This window comes from Lagenorhynchus albirostris, chromosome 18 (genome assembly GCF_949774975.1).
Source record: "Lagenorhynchus albirostris chromosome 18, mLagAlb1.1, whole genome shotgun sequence".
Taxonomy (NCBI): Eukaryota; Metazoa; Chordata; class Mammalia; order Artiodactyla; family Delphinidae; genus Lagenorhynchus; species Lagenorhynchus albirostris.
Window position 1 is genome coordinate 52675707 of NC_083112.1, and position 24052 is coordinate 52699758.

General features: G+C 35.5%; 1 protein-coding gene across 16 annotated transcripts in view; it reads right to left on the reverse strand.

Annotated features, from left to right (window-relative positions):
* Positions 1 to 24052, reverse strand: part of RBM26 (RNA binding motif protein 26) — an 84962-nt gene that overhangs the window by 11913 nt on the left and 48997 nt on the right. For all 16 annotated transcript variants that reach the window (XR_009536636.1, XR_009536631.1, XR_009536634.1 and 13 more), the window contains 6 exons: positions 17632 to 17757; positions 17206 to 17280; positions 15592 to 15759; positions 13609 to 13713; positions 9243 to 9443; positions 6454 to 6540 (listed from right to left, as the gene is read on the reverse strand). Coding sequence is in view for 8 of the 16 variants with exons in the window: in XM_060128734.1 (XP_059984717.1) it covers positions 6454 to 6540; positions 9243 to 9443; positions 13609 to 13713; positions 15592 to 15759; positions 17206 to 17280; positions 17632 to 17757 (762 nt within the window). In the remaining 8 variants the exon portion in view is untranslated. The remainder of the gene's footprint in view (positions 1 to 6453; positions 6541 to 9242; positions 9444 to 13608; positions 13714 to 15591; positions 15760 to 17205; positions 17281 to 17631; positions 17758 to 24052) is intronic.

Consider the following 24052-nt stretch of genomic DNA (forward strand, 5'->3'; position numbering starts at 1 on the left):
AAGGCAAAAAATGTTAAGTGATGTTTTTTTATAGTAAGTTCTTCAAAAATTTCTTATGGGAACTTCCCTGGTGGTGCAGTGGTTAAGAATCCGCCTGACAATGCAGGGGACACGGGTTCGAGCCCTGGTCCGGGAAGAACCGACATGCCGCGGAGCAACGAACCCCATGCGCCACAACTACTGAGCCTGTGCTCTAGAGCCCACGAGCCACAGCTACTGAAGCCTGCGCACCTAGAGCCATGCTCTACAACAAGAGAAGCCACCATAATGATAAGCCTGTGCACCACAACAAAGAGTAGCCCCTGCTCGCCGCAACTAGAGAAAGTCCGCGTACAGCAACAAAGACCCAACACAGCCATACATACATAAATTTATTAAAAATTTCTTATGACCTAATTTTGTAAATCTCTATATTTAGCACATACTTCAAATTTGTAAGGTGAATCTACAACTCTCTAAAGTTTTAATTTTAAAATTATTTACTGGATGCTATCATCCAGGCTCTGTTGTTCCGTTTACAGAGCACAGGCAGAGTAGATTTAGCATAAATCTAAGGGTCCTAGGATTTTCAGAATGCTAAATGAGCTCTGGTTTCAACTTCAAGTCATCTGCTACATTAGCTCCTCACAAGAGAGTCAGCCTGACCTTTGAAGCTTTGAAACCAGGCATTGACTTCTCCTCTCTAGCTATGAATGTCCTAGATGGCACCTTCTTCCAATATAAGGCTGTTTCATCTACACTGAAAATCTGTTGTTTACAGTAGCCACCTTCATTATCTTAGCAAGATCTTCTGGATAACGCACTGCAGCTTCTATATCGGCACTTCCATTTTTATATTATGGTGGCAGCTTCTTTCCTTAAACCTCATGAACCAACCTCTGCTAGCTTCAAACTTTTCCTCTGAAGCTTCCTCATCTCTCTCAGCCTTCACAAAATTGAAGAGAGTTAAGGCTCTGCTCTGGATTAGACTTTGGCTTAAGGGGATGTTGTGGTTGGTTTGATATTCTATCCAGACCACTAAAATTTTCTCCATATCAGCAATAAGGCTATTTCATATTCTTATCATTCATGTGTTCACTGGAGTAGCACTTTCAATTTCCTTCAAGAACTTTTCCTTTGCATTCACAACTTGAATAACTGGTGCAAGAGGCCTAGCTTTCATCCTATCTTGGCTTTTGACATGCCTTCCTCACTAAGCTTAATCATTTCTAGCTTTTGATTTAAAGTGAGAGATGTGTGACTCTTCCTTTCACTTGAACGCTTAGAGGCCACTGCAGGGTTATCAACTGGCCTCATTTCAATGTTGTTTTGTCTCAGGGAATAAGGAGGCCTGAGGAGAGGGAGAGAGATGGGGAATGACTGGTCAGTGGGAGCAGTCAGAACACACATTTATTGATTAAATTTGCTGTCTTACATGGGCATGGTTTGATGGTGCCCCTAAATAACCACAGATCACCAGAACAAATATAATGAAGAAGCAAGTTTGGAATACTGCAAAAATTACCAAAATGTGATACATACAGTGAGCAAATGCTATTGGAAAAATGGCGCTGACAGACTTGCATAATGCAGGGCTGCCACAAACCTTCAATTTGTTAAAACAAACAAACAATATCTGCAAATTGCAGTAAAGCAAAGCACAATAAAACAAGGTATACCTGTATACGTGTGTGTATAAAAACCATATAGTACAGAATTAAATGGGAAATATCAGTAGGATATGTATGTATATGTACACGTGTCTATATGAACATATGCATTTTTTTCCCCACTCCCAGCTCTTACCACTGAAAAAGATTAGTTATAGTAACAAACTCAGTAGTAATGAGCATCCCTAGTACTCAGATTGTGGTCTTTAAATACCTTTCCCAGTAAAAAGAATCAGAGCTCCTTAGAGAAATGGCCAGTTCCTAGTCTGGAAGAGAAAATTTATAAGATGAACCTAGAACACCTTTTCATACCAGAAAGCAGAGAAAGTATCATAACCCACTAGAGTCCTGTCAAAAGAACTCAGGAACAAACCTATATACTAGCCACTAGCCAAAGATGGGACATCAATAACTGAGGACAATGGATCAATGCCCATGAAATGTTTAAATCTATGAATTTATAATTCCACAATACCAATCAAGTTAAATCAAAATATGAATCTTATTTTGAATCCTTAAAGGAAGTAAGTAAAATATTTATAAGCAAACCAGAGAAATGTAAACGCTGGTATTTGGTAATACTTAAGAAATATTAATCATTTTTAGGTACGATAATAGTATTGTTTTATTTTTTTAAGGCTCTAATATCGAGAGAACAGGTTCACTATAAACACTGAAAGGTTTACAGCTGAAATGATATGATGACTTGGGAATGGTTCCAAAATAAGGAGGCAGAGGGTTGTTAGTGGGTGGAATACAGACAAAATAAGATTGGCCATAAGTAGATAATTGCTAAAGCTTGATGATGAGTGTGTAGAAGTTCATTTTACAATTTTCTCTCATTTCTATGCTTTGAAGTGTAAATAAAAAGTATGTTTAAAAGTTGAAGCATTTTATTCATAGGCTTGCTTTAGACATTTGCCTATTTAGTCTTGCATAGTCATTCAAAGTTTGCACCATATTAGGACGTAAGGAAAGCAGGCACACCCAGTGACAGAAGAAAAAATTTTAAAAAAGGCTTTGAAGACCTGACAAATGAAGGAAGAAAAAAAAGTATGAGAAGTAGTTATGAGGTAGGTTCCATATCTTACATGGAAAATGATTCTGGAAACAATTAACATCTGGAAAAGGCTGGATTAAGCAAAATTAAACAGGTGTGTTTGCCTTTTCAAGTCATTGAGATTATAATTCTAAATTGAATATACAAAATGCAGCTCTTCACAAATTTACTGACAAGAGAATCCTTTGCTAGAGGAGCTCCTATAGAACCAGTGTTCTGTAAAAACAATGTGGGGAAATCTGACCTAAGGCCAGAAGAGCTAAAGCTGCAAGCCTAGTGTACCTAACTTTTTTTTAGTAACCATATCGATAAAGCTATCTATAAAAGAAGGTTAAAACCAAGCTTATTAATGTTTGTAATAACCACAGTATACAATGTTTAGGCAGAAGTTACATTAAAGGACCACAAAAACATGTAAATTCTGATTTTTAGAATTTATAGGGAAAGACTACATGGCCACTGTCTCACAAGCTTCAGACTTAGATTTACTAATTCTCATAGCACAGTGCCCATCACATAGCAACACTTAATAACTATTGAGTAAATCAGCAAGAACACACACACAAAGACTGTGAGATACATGATTTGATTTCTCTTGAATGAATCCACTTATACATTTACTTCTTGCTATAAATTTACTATTTACTCAGTCAGCCCCATCAACTTCTACTCTTCATGCTGCACTATCCTCTATGAATCCAATTTTGTGCTTCTATCTTCAGGTCTAAAGAATGAGAGTTTTGAAATCACTCTATCTTGTTTGTATTCAGTTTCACTGATTTACCAATCAATTCTCATTCTTAAACATACACACACACACAAATATTAAAAATAGCTAACATTAAGAGGGTTTACTATGTTCCAGGCACTGGTCTAAGTATACCTTACAAGTTCTGAGTCAGTGAATCCACACAACTACTGGGAATTGAGGCATGGGTGTCAAAAACGCACCAGTAGAACAAGATTCTCTTTCTTTGTGATATAAAAAGCTATATACCTTCTTTGAGTTTGGGACTGTAGAGTTTCATCTTTGGGACTGATTCTTATAAAACAGGAACTTAACTATTCCTATTCTAAAACTGGATCCTGGTTTCTTACAAAAGTATAGGAACAATTCAGAGTAGGAAAACTAACATTCTAACCAGTCATGGGAAGAGGTTACTTTTTTCTGTCCTGTTTGGGTACTTATGCACCTTTAGTACATTAGGGGTGGTGACAGACAAATTGGAAAACAGAAAATAAAGCAGTAGGATCCATCTTCTAACTAACCAGAATCAAACCTTAGCCATCTTAACCTAAAGCTAAAATGGTTCTGTTTATATTATTACTCCTTAAAATACTTCAATCTCTTTTCTGAGGAAAATTTCTTACTTTTCAGTCATATTTGAATGTCTTGATTATCTTATTCCTGTACTTTCCTTTGAAATATTATGCATCTATTGACTTAAGGAAATAGACATACATTCAGCCATCTAATACAATGATTCAGAAATTATGAACAATGAAATATTTGGAAATAAACATTAGCAAAGGTTTACAATTTTCTTTTCTTGGGAAGGACTATCCTTTACCTTGAGTTTATATCCACCTACATTTGGTATTAATTTTTTCTTTATTTTATATAATGATGGTACAATTTTTTTTGTACTTTTTAAGCATTCTTCCTTGACAAAATTAAACACTGGAAACCTAATGTCAAACACACTAGTTTTTAAATTCCTAAACCTCACTGTTCCCTAAAATCCAGAAGTTTGAAAAACACTATTTTAGCCTATATTCTGCTTGTATAAGATTAGCTTCAACTTAATTTTCTATCCTCTTCTAAAATAGAATGTTACAAAATTTTAAGAAATTTTTTTGGCTTAAGGAAATGTTTAACAACTTCTATAACCTAATTCCAAATGTTTATCATAGCAATGGTAGTTGTTCCTTTTAGTCTGTTACGTAAATCCAACTAAAATGGTATTTACCCTGAAAAGCTAACTCTCATCAGATCTAACTTAAGCTAAGTTATTCTGCCACTTATTCAACCTTCATATAATTCACTGTTAAAATCTTTCTTTATACATTAATCCCAGGTCTTTGAAATAACTGCTATTCATTTGGAAGATATATACATAGTATAAAAATATATATTAGAATTTATATCTGAGATAGAAAAAAGCAAACCCCAAGAAGATATATGTCAACAGGTCCTACTTACCAAAAGCAAAACATCCAAAAATTATTTAAGAGGCAGGAGCGTTTTTGTTTTTTTTTTCTCAGCCACATAAGTAAACAGGGACAAGTAGTAATATATATTTTTAAAGCAGTTACTAAATTCACAAACTTGGTAATACTGTAACCATTTGAACATAACAATTACCATTGTTTTATAATAAGACTACTTCCTAGAAAGTAAATAGAACATAAAAAGATGGTACTCAAGCAACGTATCCAACATTACACTGAAAACTGTCACTGAAGCTGTCATTTAAAGGAGGCTCATTCTTAACTTATATTCAATAATACCTCTCAGAGAAAACTTGATCAAAAATCTACTTTTTCAATATAACACATATACATATAAGCTTATAAGAAAGTTTTAAACTCTCATCAATTATAAATTACCTTTTATTTTCACAAAAGACCTTTAAATAGAAGATTTCTTAAAACTTAATAAAACTCTAGGATGAGGAATTCCTATTCTATAAAACTATCCACTACCCACCCGCCTAACCCTGAAACTACGTTATTCTAGGGCCCAGTTAAACACTTTTCTGAGACTTATCAGACCAACAGTCTTTTTTATAGGCTGCAATGTGCCAAGAGCAACTCCTACCAGGTAAGTTCCCAGCAATGTACCAGCAGGGAGTATTCACTACAAAGAGAATAAATCAATTTAGAAGATTTTCAAAACTTACTTAGACCACAATCATCTTAAAACTTCTGAAAACCATCTTACTCTTTCATTCACATTAGGTTAACTGTTTGGAACGCTTAACGCATTTTTCCAAGGTCAAAATGGTACATCTATTTCTCTACAACCTTGAACAAAGAATACATAGGGCTAAAAATGTTCCAATGAACCCGTTACACCTCGCACTCATTTTCCTTTTTTAAATCTTTTAAACACAGAAGACAGACAAGGCTGCATATACTTATGGTCATTCTTTAGAAAGATAATTCAAGATACACATTTTAAGACAACTATACTAAAAGGACCCTAAAAGCTAGCGCTATATATTCCTGTCTTGGGCAAAAAGTTGTAGAGGCCTAGTTGTGGGTATGCTGAGCTACGGACACTGTAGGGTTCAGCCAACTGGGACTAGGAAGTAGCAGATGAGGGATGGTTAAGAAGAGCAGCCATCAGGATTCTATCTCCGCTTGTATCTTACCCCTCACCACTCATTCTGCCAAAGCAGACTTGTTCTGGGCCAGCTGAGAAAGGGATAATGGAAAGTGGAGTGGCCCTATCTCCTGTGAAAGAGAATGGAAGAATTCCTGATGTCTCAAGAGAGTACAACTTGACATTCAACTTGGTGATTAACTATATATTCTAAATATTCATGTTATATATAAAACTGCCTAACTGCTTTAGGACATTCTTTGTAGCCATGAATTCCACTTCCTATGGTCTATCTACTGTCACAGTGTAGTTCTTTAGTAAGTCAAAAAAAATTCATTTATATTAAAACTTATAGGCAATATTTATAGAACATTTAAATCTGAATTTTAATAAATTAGAATATTTATAATACTTACTGCTTCAGCTTCTGCTCGTGTCTTGAATGTAATTACTGCATGAAGTGAAGAGTCATCAATCTGACAATCTTCAATTTCACCATATTGCTTTAAATTAAAAAAAAGTATTTCCTCCAAATAAATATTTTGAAACATCCAAAATCCTAATGGTTTTTAAAATATTAAGACACCAATAAATATAACCCAGAATGCATAACAATTCAGGGTGATTAGCAGAAAGAAATTATGAATAATTCATTTTAGGACGTAATATTGTATGATAAAGGGTGTTCCTATTTTCCAATATTATTTACAATTCTATACTTTCTAGAACCAGGGTAACTTACACTTGATTGAACTATTCTTTAAATAGGGAAACAATGGTGAAAGATTGAGCTTCCTTATTGCCATTCCTTCTATACTCATTATTCCAATTCCAGAGTATGTTAAATTCTTTCTAAAGCAGAATATTTAATCCTCAGAATATTGTGTGAGTTTTTTGTATCATTCCCAATTTAAAGATGCGGGGGGAGGTTCAGAGAATTTAAGTAATTTTTCCAAAGTAACTAAGTTAATTACCAGGATGAGAGTCCAGTTTTTCATTCAAAAGTTTTCGATTCAAAACTTTAATTGACCCTGCTTTTACTCTTACTTTACCCTCCTCTAGACCACACTCTTTTAGGACATTCAAAAGCTAAACATATTAAATTATGCTTGTTTTGGGTGTGCTGGATTTTATTTTTCCCTGTGTAGGAAGATTTTTCTGCAAACAGCAGAAAACAGCACCTTTATCACATAAAACTTTAGTCCTTTATATATCATTACTAATACCTCCTTATTTCTTACCCCCAAATAAAATTATAACCACAATCTCATTAAATACACACACTCCACACAGAAAAATTCTGTAGGGCATAGTAAAGAAAACGACCACAGAATCAGTCAGATCCCAGCTCTGTTAGTACTAGCTGTGTAAACTTGAACAAGTTACTTAATCTCTTCATGCTTCATTTTCCCGATCTCTAAAATAAGAATAAAGGTACCTACCTCATAGAGTTGTCAAAATAACTCATAATATGGTGAGTTATATAAAAAGCATTCAGAAAAATACCTGCCACAAAATAAGTGCTCTGTAAGTTTTAGCTGTAATGTTTATTACTGCTACTGGTTCCAATGGATAAATTAAAGAAAGCATTTTGTTAATCACAATTTGTAACCGTCAATGATCCTTTAGTAATGTAGATTTTTTTTCTCTGATACCTGTCATATGTTCAAATCACGGGTTGAGATAGAGAAGCTATCTTATTTAAAGACTGGCAATTTTTTAAATGTGCATTACCACTACTAACTTTGAGAAGAGTTCGAATCTCCAAATACACCCAAGAATATCCATTTAGAGGCTCTGACTGTTTCTAAAACCAAAACCATTTCAGTCTCATCAAAACACATTCCTAAACTCACCTTGTTTGTCTGGATTATTTGAGCATATCCTTTGATAATTTCCTGATTAGCTGTATAACGATATGTAGTACACCTAAGTTATCTGGATCTTCTTCCCCTTGGGAAGGTGCAGAAACAGGGTGTGTAGTAGGGAAGAATCGAGCTACAGTTATTTCCAAGCTAGAAAGCTGATTCCTTATTTTCTCCCTTTGAAGCCATAAAGCAGAAGACTTTCCAGACTCACCATCCTTAAATATTAATCATTTTAGTTATTTCTTAAACATATACTATTTCTTTCAATACCTCTCTATGTCCTGAAAAAGTACAGTTTTACATTTGTAACTGCAGTTAACAGTCTGGAATATAACTGTCAAATATTTAAATCTGAATATTCAAAACGTTAAATTATTTGTGTACCTATCTATAAGCTTACCTATCCCTCAAGACCCAAGCTCCAGCTTTACTACCTCTTGAAACTTTCCTCTACTGTGCTTTCACCATCATATGTCTGTGTGAAAAATACTTCTCTAAGTTACTGAAGTATTTATAGTTTTTAATAAATTTAACTTGATTTTAAATTATTTGTAGTTTAACTGGTTTGTGTTAAACCATTATATGTAAAATCCTTGAGGGTAAAGAACTGGTTATTTACTTTTTATCTCCAGAGCAATTACTCTAATGCTGCAGGCAAGACCAATGGTTAGTAACTAACCTTTGGGATACCACTAAGAATCATAACATTTAAGTTGAAAGGGCTTTAGGCAGATATGATCTCCATTCTGCACATGAACCCAACAGATCCCAGGAAATCCAAGTAAAATAATGGATTAGCAGGGACTAGAATCTTATTCTCCTTCCTCATAGAAGGAAGTCCATTGCAATTAGACTGACTCCCTTTAATTATACCCTGGCACCAAATAAGGCAATGTCAAGATCGTATTCCAAAATTGTGTCTTGTGTCATTTCTAGGTTGGCTAGGTCAAGAATACAGTATTAACAAATAAAATTCCATCTTAATTTTTAAAAATCTGGATGGCCCATGCAATATGCTAAATTTTTCCTAAAAGTAAATATCAAATGAAACTAAACGATAGGACTTCCCTCTCTGAAACAATAAGGTCTAAATCATTCCTTTCATAAGCTGAAGGCCTACTAAGTGTAAGAATAGTAACATTTCTTCCAGACAATGATTAAACAAAAAACCACTAGAGCTTGTTTTTTAAGTAATTAACAAAGGATTATTATAGATTAATCAAAACCTTTGGTGAGATTAATGGGCTTATTCATTTCATTTTCATACTTTCCCTTTAATATCCATTATCCCCAACAATGATTATCAGTATTTGTTTTGTTGGACAGTAAGAAAGTACCGCAAAATGAGGAAGAAGATCTTCTCTATCACTCTCTGTAAATGCAGAAATCTCCAATGCCCTGGGACGGTGATCCACCACAGCATGACCAGGCACACCTCGACCTCGACCTCGACCCCTGCCTCGGCCGTGAGCTGCCCCTCGACCTCTTGAATGAATTCCTCTACCACGGCCAGATGAGAGAATCCCCCGTTTCGCAGCCTAGAAGAGATTAGACAAATAGGTTAAACATCACAATTACTAACACGAGCCAAGTGTTATACTCAGTCAGATGAGTCATACAATCTGACATGAGTTATACAATTTGATACATATTTACATATTCAAATAATGCCCTACAAAAGGATTTCATAATTTAAGTTAGGGTTTTAGTTTCTAAAGTGAAAAAAAATTTAGACAGCTAATGAATTTAGAAAACAAAGTAACATTAATTTAAGCAATGTTTTGAAATTAATAAATGTGCCTTATCTACTAAGACATCAAACTATATCACAAAAAGACCAGCAATTCTTGAGTTCCAAATAAGGCCCAGAGCTGAATGTTACTTCAAAAGTTAGTATAGGGACTTCCCTGGTGGTGCAGTGGTTAAGAAACCTCCTGCTAATGCAGGGGACACAGGTGCGAGCCCTGGTCCGGGAAGATCCTACATGCCACGGAGCAACTAAGCCCGTGCACCACAACTACTGAGCCTGCGCTCTAGAGCCCGCGAGCAACAACTACTGAGCCCGTGTGCCAAAACTACTGAAGCCCACGTGCCTACAGCCTGTGCTCCACAACAAGAGAAGCCACCGCAATGAGAAGCCCGTGCACCACAACAAAGAGTAGCCCCTGCTCGCCGCAACTAGAGAAAGCCCGGGCGCAGCAACAAAGACCCAACGCAGCCAAAAATAAACAAGTAAATAAATCTATTTAAAAAAAAAGAAGTTAGCATAATGTAGACATACAAGATACCTATATATATAAGTGTATTTTTTCTAGTTATGGCTTTCAAATACAGTGTTTCCATTTGTTTGCCCGTTGACTTCAATATGTACAGTTATTTCAAATTCATCATTTTGATCATTTACACTAACACCATCATACAACCAAAGTAGCACAGTAACACATTCCACTTTATCGCTCTATATGAATAGCACACCATTCCTTCATTCCACAAATATTTAATGAGCACTTCCTGTGGTCTAGTCTTTACCCTCATGAAGCTCAAATCCTAGAAGGGTAGAGACATTAAGCAATCTAGTTATTTGATTATATTAATGAGAAGTGATTCAAAAAATGAGGAAATGCTCTACTTAAAGATTTGAATAGAATATTAAAGATCTGCAATGAATAAACTACTAGAATAAAAGTTCCATGAGGAGTATTTTTCCTTGTTTTACTCTCTACTTTATCCCCAGCACCTAAAATAGCAGCTAGCAGATTGTAGAAACTTAATTATTTGTTCAATGCATCAAAGAAGGTACAAAGAACAAGCAAGGCAAGGGTGAGGGGTGGGGATTAGAGCATGAACAAAGGAACCAAGGCTGAAAGGAACTTGGTACTTCTAAGAAGGAATAAAATCCAGTACAGCTGGACCACATGTGATGAAGAGATGAGGCTAGAGAGACAGGCAGAGCCAGATAATGAACAACTTTAAGAACCACGTTAAAGATTTTGATTTTATCCCAAGAGCCATGAAAATCAATTAAAACATCTAAAGTTCAGATGTAGGGTGATGTAATCAAATCAATGTTTAAAATATTATTCTGGTAAAAGGAAAAGAGAACAAGCTGGGAAACCAGTCAGGCTACTACAATAGTGCCAACAACTGAAGATAGAAGCTTAGTCTACAATGGTGGCCATGGAGATAGAGAGAAGTAAAATAAACACTTTTAAGACATACTGAGGAGGCTTCCCTGGTGGCGCAGTGGTTAAGAATCCACCTGCCAGTGCAGGGGACATGGGTTCAAGCCCTGGTCTGGGAAGAATCCACATGCCGCGGAGCAACTAAGCCCGCGTACCACAGCTACTGAGCCTGTGCTCTAGAGCCTGTGAGGCACAACTAATCAGCCTACGAGCCACAACTACTGAAGCCCGCGTGCCTAGAGCCCGTGCTCTGCAACAAGAGCCCGTGCTCTGCAACAAGAGCCCGTGCTCTGCAACAAGAGAAGCCACTGAAATGAGAAGCCCGCACACTGCAATGAAGAGTAGCCCCTGGTCACCGCAATTAGAGAAAGCCCGCGCATAGCAACGAAGACCCAACGCAGCCAAAAATTAATTAATTGATTAACTAAGGAAAAAAAGATACACTGGGGAGTAATATGTATAAAACTTGGTAATTAAATGTGTATGAATACTGAAGGAAAGGGAGAAATCAATGATGACTCCCAGATTTCTGGTTTGGGTAATTGTGTAGATGAGTTTAGGGACAAAATAAGCACAATTTTGAACATGTTGAGCCTGAGGATGTGAGACATCCAAGTGAAAATGTCAAGCAGGCACCACTGCCAAAATCTCTGCAAGTATAAATATTTTAGTTTATTCATCTCAAGACAGTTAATTTTAACATTAGCTAAAGTAATCATCTAAAATCCAAATAACAAACTTCAAAGGTCAAGGATTAATGTCAATAACAGCACAGCATATACAAAAGTATACTCTTAGGAACTTCAAAATGCTCCTTAAAAAAGGGGTCCCTGGACAAGTAAGTTTGAGCAATACTGAGTATTTAAACATGTGTTTCTGGAGATTCACAGATTACAAGCCTCTAGAAAACCATATACAAAACACATGTTTATACATACACTGCCAAATGTAAAATAGATAGCTAGTGGGAAGCAGCTGCATAGCACAGGGAGATCAGCTCGGTGCTTTGTGTCCACCTAGAGGGGTGGGATAGGGAGGGTAGGAGGGAGACGCAAGAGGGAGGAGATATGGGGATGTATGTATACGTATAGCTGATTCACTTCGTTATACAGCAGAAACTAACACACCACTGTAAAGCAATTATACTCCAATAAAGATGTTAAAAAAAATAAAAAATAGAATGTGGGGAAAAAAAAACACACGTTTACTATAACCTCTTCCAAACTTATTTGGCCTCAAAAGCTTTTTTCACTAATACCTATTAACAAAATATGGAATTGATGTGGTGAATGAACACACTCTGGCAAACACTGCATTACTGCATATACTAATATTAATTGCAAACTAAAGTTTGGCCATCATAAAAGAAAAACAGAAGATGTCATTCAGTGTTTAGCTATATCATGATAAGAATGAAAACATGGACCAATAATATAAAGGATATTAGTAATACTATTATTTATTTGCTAAAATTATGGGCCAAAATTTTAAAAATGATAATGTATTTTTTTAAAGTCACATGAACACAGGCACGAAATCTTCAGAATGGTGAAAACACAATTTCTATATTAACATAAAAGGAACCTATCTTTTCCAAAACTTGTTATCTTAGGCAGGACACACAGACAACCATATCAGTTTTCCAGAGAACGCAAAATATATGCAGGTTTAATATACCATCCTATGGCTTCCTATGACAGACAAGACAAGAGCCTTAAGACAAGAACAATGGCTGCTAAATGTTAAAGTCTTTAATAGCTGGATACCAGTACTCAATACAGATTTCTACTATGTTGGAAAAAGAAAATCAAGTTGCTAACGAATTTGGAAGAAAAGCATTATTTTCAGATTAAGCAAAAGGAATAAGCTAAAATACAAAAAATTAAATTGTGGCAACGATAAATATAGGCAAGTACCAACTACACTAATGACATAAATGTCCCTGTACTTCAAAATGTAATTCTGATTCTTAAACATCTTTTTGCTAAATGTTAAAAATTCTCATGTATAGAGATCAATTTTACTAGATTTTTCTTATATAATCATATAACTAAATTATAAGAAGTTAGTTTTTTTTCTCTTTAACATCCACAGCACCATCTATAGGCAAAACTTAAGTAAGCATGTTCTTCAATATAATTCTACCACTAAAAGTCTGATCCTTATAGGAACTCAACGTAACATGCCTATACATGCACAGAATATCTCCCTAAGAATAAATGAAAAGCCTTTAATAGATTTTGGTCCTAAGAAGAAAAACAAACCGAAAATAGAAAAGGAACAAAATTCACTAGAAGTAGAGGGACTTGTGTATAAAAGTAGAATGGCTATCACCCCTCATTAAATACTAAGAGATTTTCTATTAGCTCTGAAAGATTTGCTAACCTCTTCCCTCTTTTCTACATCAACTCCCAACATGCCAACGACTGCTGGCCAGAATGAGAGGAATGTATTTTCAAATAAACCATCAAGACTGTAACTACTCCTCTTTAGCGTACTGTGTGGCTATCATGAAACATACCTCCAGCTGTAATTCGGTATACTTTCTCCTAAGTTCAGTGACTTCTTCTCCAGCTTGCATCTTCTTATATAAATCCAGTTCTGTGTCAAGTAATTCTTTCTGCATCTAGAAAATAGTAATAAATATTTTAGGTGATGACAATCAATATCCTGCATTTATACCAAACTTCTTACAAAGAATTTTTTACACATTCTCATTTAATCCGTACATTTCTTCTCTATCTCCAGTCCTACCATCCTAGTTCAAGCCACCAGTCACCTCTGGTCTACACTACTGCAACAGCTTTCTAACTTGTTCCTACTTCCACTGATTTCCCTATAATTCATTTTCCAGACAGAAGCCAGAGTGAGATTTCTACGGACTGATATGGAGTAATTTTCAGGAAATAACTGAAAAGAAAAGCAAAACACCAAGGTGTTAATGAGGAATATACAGTACGCTTTTATGTAAGAAAGAATACATACACACACACCAAGAGGGAGGGAAGAGTGGGGAACAGAGTGTCAGGGCTCAAAGGGGAATGGTTGTTTATATAAACCTTTTTATATAGTATAACTTTTGAATCATGTTAATGTTTTACTTATTCAAAAAATAAAATTAAATCAGCAAGAATGACAGGGAGAGCGATCCAAAACTGAATACAGACAGAAATAAACCTAACTTTATCAAATTAATAACATAACCACACGAACAGAAGAACACATGATCCTACACCACGGGTCTGACTCTATACTCTTAGTGGAGTATATTATGAGGTTGTAAAGAATGCAAACAAATTCTTAGTTTTATATTTAGTTAGTTGTTGGAAGTGGTATTGTTTTAGCAATTCTGGAACTATTCGAATGGACTACAGGACTGTGCAAACGCATACTGTATTGATGTTAGTGGGAACCAAGTTGTCATCATGGGAACAGGGAGATAGGGCGTAAGAGAAAGAAAAGAAGAACGCTGTGGTATTAGATTAGAATGAGAAATATCAATATAAACTCATAATTTTATATATATACATATATATATACACACACACATATATACATACACACACACACAACAAATACACACATACACACACACTAAGTATAAGTATTGTATAACTCCACGGGTTTTTTTAAAATCACTTATTGTCATCTGAAATTAACTTGCTCACTTTTTTGTATCTAATCAGTTAATCTACCTGAATTTTCTCCCTTTCAATCGTTCATTCTGGAGACTTCACTGGTGGCACAGTGGTTAAAGAATCTGCCTGCCAATGCAGGGGACATGGGTTCGGGACATGGTCCGGGAAGATCCCACATGCCGCACAGCAATGAAGCCCATGTGCCACAACTACTGAGCCTGTGCTCTAGAGCCCGCGAGCCACAACTACTGAGCCCGTGTGCCACAACTACTGAAGCCTGTGCACCTAGAGCCCGTGCTCTGCAACAAGAGAAGCCACTGCAACGAGAAGCCCGCGCACCACAACGAAGAGTATCTCCCGCTCGCCGCAACTAGAGAAAGCCCGTGTGCAGCAATGAAGACCCAATGCAGCCAAAAAATAAAAATAAATAAATAAATTTATTAAAAGAAAATATCATTCATTCTGTACAGTGACATCAGATTGGTACTTCTCTGTTCATTAATATTTTATACCACCAATTACTTACAAAATAAATCTCAAACTCCTCAGTCAAGCATTCCAGTACCTATATTGTTTTGTCCTCTAGCTACCTTTTTAAGATTATCCATAACTATTTGTCTAATTACTGACTTTCTAACTAAAATTGACTTTCTAACTACAATGTGCAGGGTTCAAAAGATGAGTAGAGTTTGCTTGTTTGTGTTTATTTACTTATTAATTACTAGAGAAGGAGAAGAATGGTAGTATATAATGATCAAATTTTGAGCAAAGAATATTAGCTAAAGGAAAACTGAATCTTAAATAATGTAGTGTTTTAATGTTCTTTTAACAAGTAGTAATATGAATAACAATACAAATTGAAATACCTGAGTCTTGGTTTTTATACTTTTTGGAAGACAGCGTCCAGGAGAAGCAGCTTTGACCTCATCTTTCAACTTGGTAATATTTTTTGTCAAAATCTCTAAAGTTTTCATTATTTCTGCTTTATCTTCAGACTTCATTGCTTTGTTTTTCTCCAGTTTCGAAATTAACATCTGGCAAATTTTTAAAAACAAATATATGATACATTCCTACTATTATTTAAAAAGCAAACATGGCAAAGTAAATATAAATAACTGCTACTTTTAGTTTATGTATTCATGACAAGGCTTACAATCACTGAGATAGCAGAAGAGCAGATTGGTGATGCTAACTATCTCAATTCAAGTCTTAATCTTGGTTTACGTTGTGAAGAACTATATTACTACTTAAGTCTCTTAGAACATAAGTTCAAAGCATACAACCACAAGAAATTTAATTCAATCCCTGAAAAGTTGTCATTTTGCAATAGCAACAATCTTACTTTCTAATCCACTTGCTGATATTACTGATCCTAAGTATTCCCACTCCAAACATAGTCCGTAACCCAGAAAGAATCAGAGGAAAAGTTTTACGGTTTCCCTCCATATGAGATATTAGAAAAATGGCATATTTAGTTACCTACTTTCTTTGTCAGAGGGAACAGTAACTGGCTAGGCTAAGAACAATATGCCCAACATAGATAGGAAGTAAGAAGATAAACATGGTAATATGGAGAAGACATCACAAAGTATTATAGGTTCTCTGAGTCAAGATGGTTTCAGTTTTGGGTGTAAAGCATTGTGATGTCTCTTTATCAAGTACATACAAATTTAAATTAGAAAAGACATACATTTTAAACCAAAAGGTAAAAAGTTTGTGTATTTTCAATATTTTCAAGTGTCATAACTTTTATTACCAGACATAATCAAGAACTGACACTAATTAAATGCCATAACTAGAGCAACACTGTACAAAAGAAATACTGCAAGCCACATAATTTTTAATTTTCTAGCAGCCACCTTACAAAGATAAAAGAGATACATTAAAGTTAATTAAATACATATTCTATTTAACTCATTTTATCAAAAGTAACATTTCAACAAAAACTACTGGGATGTTTTACCATTTTTCTTCATACTACGTGCTTGAAATCTGGTATGTATTTTACACTTACAGCACATCTCAATTTGGATTAGACACATTTCAAGTACCTGATAGTCAGATATGGCTCTTAGCTGCTGTACCAGACAACATAGGGCTAGAGGATCACAAGCCAATTAAAGAAAGGTACATATGTCAACAATGAGAAAAAGGTTCCATTTACTATCTATTGAACTACTGTGCAGCAACATACCTGGATAAATATTCCTTATTTTCATTTCAAGTTGATAGTCATAGCTCCATTTAAACTAATCCATTTCCCAGTCCACTGTGCAATGTATATTACACAATGTAATACACTTCATCACCAACATTTTATCAATTAATATATACATTACTATTGATAAATATTTCAGTTTTACCATTATCAATTACAGTAAATATGTTTCTCAGGACTATCTATAGAGTGTAAGATTAAATTCACTAAAAATTATGACACTTATAAATATATTTTGCCAAATCTAACTTTAATATTTTACCTTCTGTGTTTCAATGTGCTTTTCTAAAATTTCTTGTTTTCTTTTCCTTACATCCTGCTGAAGTTTCAGTGCCTCCTAGAGAAGGGATCAAAAATATTATTAGAATATTTACCATGTACCTTTCCAATAAATGAAATTACCCAAGAAGACAGAACTGGTTGTAACTGAAGAAGCTTGGCAACAAAAATGAAATGCAAAGTTTTCCTATGTAAAGCTTAAATAAGTACACAAGTTTCAAAAATCAATCAGGAGAGCCTTTCATTCCAAGATGAAAATTAATATTTACTAATATACTAGGGAAAATAAAAGTTCAGTGGCAGCCAACATATACCTTTCTTTTAGCTCTATTTTATGATAAGCACTGAAAAAACACATACATGCAGAAAAGCTTCCCGACCTGCAAATTCTGTACACTACTATACTTACCTGTTTTTTTTTCTGTGCTTCATTATTATCAACTGCAGAGGTGGAAACAAGTAAGGTTTTTTGTGCAGCCTTCAAAGCAGCTGGATTATACACCGTTTTTGTTAGGCCAGTAGATGTAGACAACACCTACCAATACAAATTCAATTTCTCAAAAAATGTATCAAGCATTCATGATTTCCTGAGTACTATTTCCTTCAAAACTCTAAAGCACTCCTGTCAAAATCTACCACACTGAACTAAAAGTATTATATATTTGTAATAACTAAGTCACATTAGTGATTTGAAAGAAAGGGTATGAGTGAGGGATAAACTATAAAGTAAAAAAATTTTTAATTAACACCATATACCTTTAGAAGAAAAGCAAAAAGCAAACATACAGAAACTTCAAATCAATAAAAAACACTGCCATTACTGTATCACTGAGAAAATATTAGTTGTTGAATACATTACTAGTATTCCTAGTGACTAAAGCAAAAACTGTACACAAGAACACAGCACAGGAGGAAATCAGACACTGTCCTGCAAACAATTTAAAATGATCATTTGTAATTTACATTTCTGAAATTAACCTTATTGCTTTCTATCTCCATTCCTTTGCTAGCACTGCTCCTACTTTAAGTGACCTTATTCCCTTAAACTCAGCTCAGGTTCAGCACAACCACTCCAGACCTCCACAAAGCTCTAATCATTTATTTCTTCTACCTAGGTCCTTTGATGAAATATTATTCCTATTAAAATATTTAGTAAAAATGACCTGATGACATATTAATTTATTTTATATCTCTCTCCCTATCTTCACTGTAAGAGCCCTGAAACAAAAATAACATGTCTTTCTCCTCTTTGTGCTTCTTCTAGTACCTAAACCTTACTACCAACTAATTATGAGACAATGGGTAAATTCAGGTACCTTCTTGGGCCTCAGTTTGCTCATTAAATAAGAAGTTCAACCTGATGGTGCCTAATGTCCTCACAAACCCAAAAATTCATTCCATGAGGGTAGGGATTTTTTTGCTTGGTTCACTGCTTTACCTTCAGGGCCTAGAACAGCACCGGGGCACACAGCAAATACTCAATAAACACTTTTGCACCAAGTTAAAATGAAATGATGGTAGATCAGAGTGGATAATATTTTCCACACAAAGGTCAATTTAAGAAAATTAAAGTGTATAGGCTGCCTTTTTTATCCTCCGAAAGCAGAAAGTTGTAGGTTCCAAAGAGTGGTTGGTTACTGGTTCTTGGAAAGGAGTTTAGAGATCCCTTCAAAGAGAGCTATGAATGCTATAAAATCTAAACATGAAACCATGTGTGTGAAGAGTGTAACTTCCCAGAGGAAAAAACATAGTTTCCAAAGTCTTAAAGGAGTTCATGACCTAAAAGAGGTTAGAAGAACTACATAAATAGAAGAGTATCAATGAGAAAAAGAGCCCTACTTTCTCGGTACTAAAATGTAAATAACTGGGTATATCAGAGAAGTAGCAATCTGGACAATATTTTCTAATCTTTTATCATGAAATTAGATTAGGGAACATCACAAAGCTTAGGCAACTCATCACTATTCTAAGTATCCAAGAATGCCTTAGCCTCTAAATGAAATAAAAACCTAGAATACTGTAATTACACTAGTTCCATATAGCACAGCTGACGTTTAAAAATAAAGGTTCTTTACAACAGTTGATGTGTATCAAACTTTGATAATTTTCTTCAATAATGAAAATACTTAAGATATCACTAACAAGTATGAAATGGTTGCATTCAGTAAAACATAAAGTAGACACAGATTTAGTTCATAGTCTAACTTGTCACATTCTCTGTAACTCTAGAGGAAAAGTTATTCCATGCTACCTTACCACACCATACAATGTCAAACTGTATGATTATATAGGGTGAGATAATAACTTTATAAAGGGAGAAACGTAAGATAATCTGCATAAGAAAGTGACTGAGTGTTTATAAACTGTTTTCGTCATGTTTCATTCCATAACAAGTTGAACAGTTGTGACCAAAACAGGATTTCTATACTCAAATAAAGTTGGAAACAATATCATAACCCTACTTTCTAGTTTCAAAATGTATATTATCGTAAGAGCTGTGAGAAAGCCAGAAGTAAAGAAACCTATATAATTTGTTTAATTCAGCATTTCTCCAATTTCAGTGAGTAGGGAACATTCCCTTTCCAAGTACTGTTATTAACACCAGATATCACACTAAGGATTGCTGTTGCAAGGTGAATAAAAGTATATGATAGGGCTTCCCTGGTGGCGCAGTGGTTGAGAGTCCGCCTGCCGATGCAGGGGACACGGGTTCGTGCCCCGGTCCAGGAAGATCCCACGTGCCGCGGGGTGGCTAGGCCCGTGAGCCATGGCCGCTGGGCCTGCGCGTCCGGAGCCTGTGCTCCGCAATGGGAAGGGCCACGGTGGTGAGAGGCCCACATACCGCAAAAAAAAAGTATATGATAACAGTAAGAAGACTCCTTTATTGCTACAAGCATCTTACTTCCTTGTTTTTTCCAGGAACTTCCTTCTGTAAAAACAGAACATCAGCTAATATATTTCACTGAGCTTAAGATATCACTGCCTAGGAGACACACTGTCATTTAATATAACCCTACTAAAGGAAAAGGCTGCCAATTATAATCATAAATACCAACAACTATAAGATGTAGCCCAATTTCAGAGGTGTAAAAATGTGAAAATAAAATGTCTTAGAAACAGTGAACTATATGATTACAAATATTGCTCACTATCTGAATCTATTAGGTTCCAGAGTTTAGACAGTAAGAGTTTGAATAACAAGAAATATCTGTATTTTTCGAAAGATGAGGATAGAGTTGTCACAAAAGAGAAGAATGTAATGAACCCAAAAGAAAAGATGATGCTACGATTCTAAGAATATAATAAAAACATAGTGGTCTTTCTAAACAACCACACCTCTGTTTTCCAAAATGGTTTCTGCATGTGCTGTATTTTTACATATTGACCTTATTTCCAGTGACCTTACTGTATTCACTTATTAATTCCAATCGCCTGTGAATTCTTTTGGATTTTCTACATATACAATCATATATCATCTGTGAGTAAACACAGTTCTGTTTCTCCCTTTCCAATGTTTATGCCATTTATTTTATTTTATTTCCTTATTGTAGTGGTTAGGCCCTATACTACTGGAAAAAAGTGACAAGAGTGGACATCGTTTGCTGTTCCTGATCTCAGGGGGAAAGTATTCAATATTTCACCATTGAATATGTTAACTGTAGGGGTTTGTTATTTTGCAAATATACTTTGTCAAAATTAAGGAAGTTTTTTTCTATTCCTAGTTTGCAGAATGCTTAATGTGACTAAATAATTTTACCACATTTCTTTTCTACTGAGATAATCACATGGGGTCCTTCTCCCTCCCTCCAACATCTACCACATACCTCCTCCCAACCCTTTATTTTGTTAATATGGTGAAATAAATGATTTTCAAATGTTAAATCAACCTTGCATTTCTGGAATAAACTCTACCTGGTCAGGATGTATTATCTTTCTCATATCACTGTACATTTGCTAACATTTTACTTAGGATTTTTGCGTTTATGTTCATGAGATATTGGCTTGTAATTTTCATTTCTTGTAGTACACTTGTCAGGTCGGGTATCAAAGCTCTCTTCAATTCGTAAGATGAGCTGAAAAGTATCACACGCTTTGTTGTTAAAATATGCATCACTAATACCTCTTACTTCCCAAGATAAAAGCCAATTCTCCAATAAAATAGAGGTTATAATCCATTAACACCTCCTTATCTTACTTCCTATATAAAATATTACAAGCCATGACTATTATTAGTACTTGTAAAAAAAAGAAAAATAGATGTTTCTCACGGATAAAAATGGAATAAAAGAAGTATTTTGTAAAAATTACCTACTGCAAAAGAAGGTTATTACAAATTAAGTCATCCAAGTATCATTTTTTAATAACCAGTGCCCAAGTTAAAATCAAATACAAAAGAAACATAGTTAGGATGCCCCAAAGCAACACTCCCAATAAGCTAGTTCTCACAGGTGTCTAAAGCAGAAGTGCCTTGCTTAAATGCAATAAAAAGACAGTATTCTGGCTTCCCTGGTGGCGCAGTGGTTGAGAGTCCGCCTGCCGATGCAGGGGACGCAGGTTCGTGCCCTGGTCCGGGAAGATTCCACATGCCGCGGAGTGGCTAGGCCCGTGAGCCATGGCCACTGAGCCTGCGCGTCCGGAGCCTGTGCTCCACAACGGGAGAGGCCACAACAGTGAGAGGCCCACGTACCACAAAAAAAAAGACAGTATTCTGAGGAGTTATGTGTAGGAAACTTATTAATATATAATTACCATATAGTCAACTTTTATATTAAGTAAATAATCAGCCTTTCAATAAATCTCAATGTTCACTTATGACATTCCCTTAAAGCAGCATACAGATGTGTTTTCTGTAGCAAAACTTAACTGGGAATTCCAGTGAGGACGACAGGAGTTTACTTTAAAATTAAGTTTATCAAATATTTTCAGGAATTAACGATTTTATTTCTTACAAGAATACCAAGTAGCTTAAAAGAGACAAAGGGACTGAAGATCTTGCAGAGAAATATCTTAACATCAAAGAAAAACATGTTTAAGTCAGTAATCAATTTTTGCTACAACAGCTCGGTTCCCAGAAAATTCAGCATAGCAAATAATTTTATATAAATCATATTTCTCTGTAAGAAAAATAATCCTGGTAATAATACTGACTGAGTAATCCACAGAATAATCCTGACAGAGGCCAATCCATTTTTTAAAATTAAAATTAGTCAATAACAGTTATGAAAAGAAATGATCATCCATTTCCTTCATCTTTATAATAACATAGCAAAATTACACAACAAATACAAATTTTAAAAATCAAAGGGTTACTTAAATGACTGTATTTTATCGTTAAGGAAACAGAGAAAGTAAGACTTATCCAGGATCATCCAGAATATCAGCTGCTAAAACCTAACAGCCAAATTCTCTATATGACATGCAATGTTCCTTCAATTATGCCACACAATTTCCCTTTTAAAAGTTCCATGGTACAGATGTCAGCTTATCATCATGCAAGGGGACCAGGATATATTTTTAGATTACCAAAAAAAAACCCTGCTAAGGAACAATAACATCCTGTACCATAAGTATGATATACCTAAAACTGATATAAGAACATTAAATATTCAACTGATTAGTCAGTTTACCTTCTTAGAATTTAGAAGAGCTTTACGGGGATAATTTGGACAGTCTAAACCTTTTTTAAAAAACTAACCAGGATGGACTTCCCTGGTGGTGCAGTGGTTAAGAATCTGCCTGCCAATGCAGGGGACACGGGTTCGATCCCTGGTCTGGGAAGATCCCACATGCTGCAGAGCAACTAAGCCCATGCACCGCAATACTCTGAGCCTGTGCTCTAGAGCCTGCAAGTCACAACTATTGAGTTTGCATGCCACAACTACTGAAGCCTGTGCGCCTAAAGCCCATGCTCCACAACAAGAGAAGCCACCGCAATGAGAAGCCCATGCACCACAATGAGAGTAGCCCCCGCTGGCCACAACTAGAGAAAGCCCGCGTGCAGCAAGAAAGACCCAATGCAGCCAAAAATAAATAAATAAATAAATTTATTTTTTAAAAAAACAAAACTAACCAGGATGGTATATGCAGGTGCCACCTTTATTCTTCATAAATCTCTCTAGAGTAAGCTGAGGCACTCAAACATCATTTTACTGATCACTCTACTCAAACAATACCTATTTAATAGCTATTACAGTATCTTAATATTTAGCAGTAAAAATTAGGTTTTAAGTTTCCTCTTTCTTAGCCCTCTCACATGCAATCTTAGAATAACAAAGAATCACTAGAGAGTTTAGTGGGTGCTATTTACAGGAAGGGGATAAAATTTTACATTTGTGTACTTGTTTGCTTTAACAATGACAAAAGGGCTTCCCCGGTGGCACAGTGGTTGAGAGTCCCCCTGCCAATGCAGGGGACACGGGTTCGCGCCCCAGTCCAGGAAGATCCCACATGCCACGGAGCGGCTGCGCCCGTAAGCCATGGCCGCTGAGCCTGCGCGTCCGGAGCCTGTGCTCCGCAACGGGAGAGGCCACAACAGTGAGAGGCCTGCGTACCGCAAAAACAATGACAAAAGGTATTGTTTGGATGCAAGGTTTGAGTTTTTCCCAGCCTTCAATTTAAAAAAAAAATTGAAATAACATTTGATGATGGGGAACATTCTCCTACTCTTCCTAAGACTTCTCTGAATCACTGAGCTCTAAGGATTATGCAGTAAAAACCCCTATGGACTAGGGGAACAGAAATAACCAAGAATAAGCAAAAACAAAATGCTATTCTGTAAACACGTTCACTGAAGATGACAGGAAGTTACATACTTGTAAATAATTGCTTTC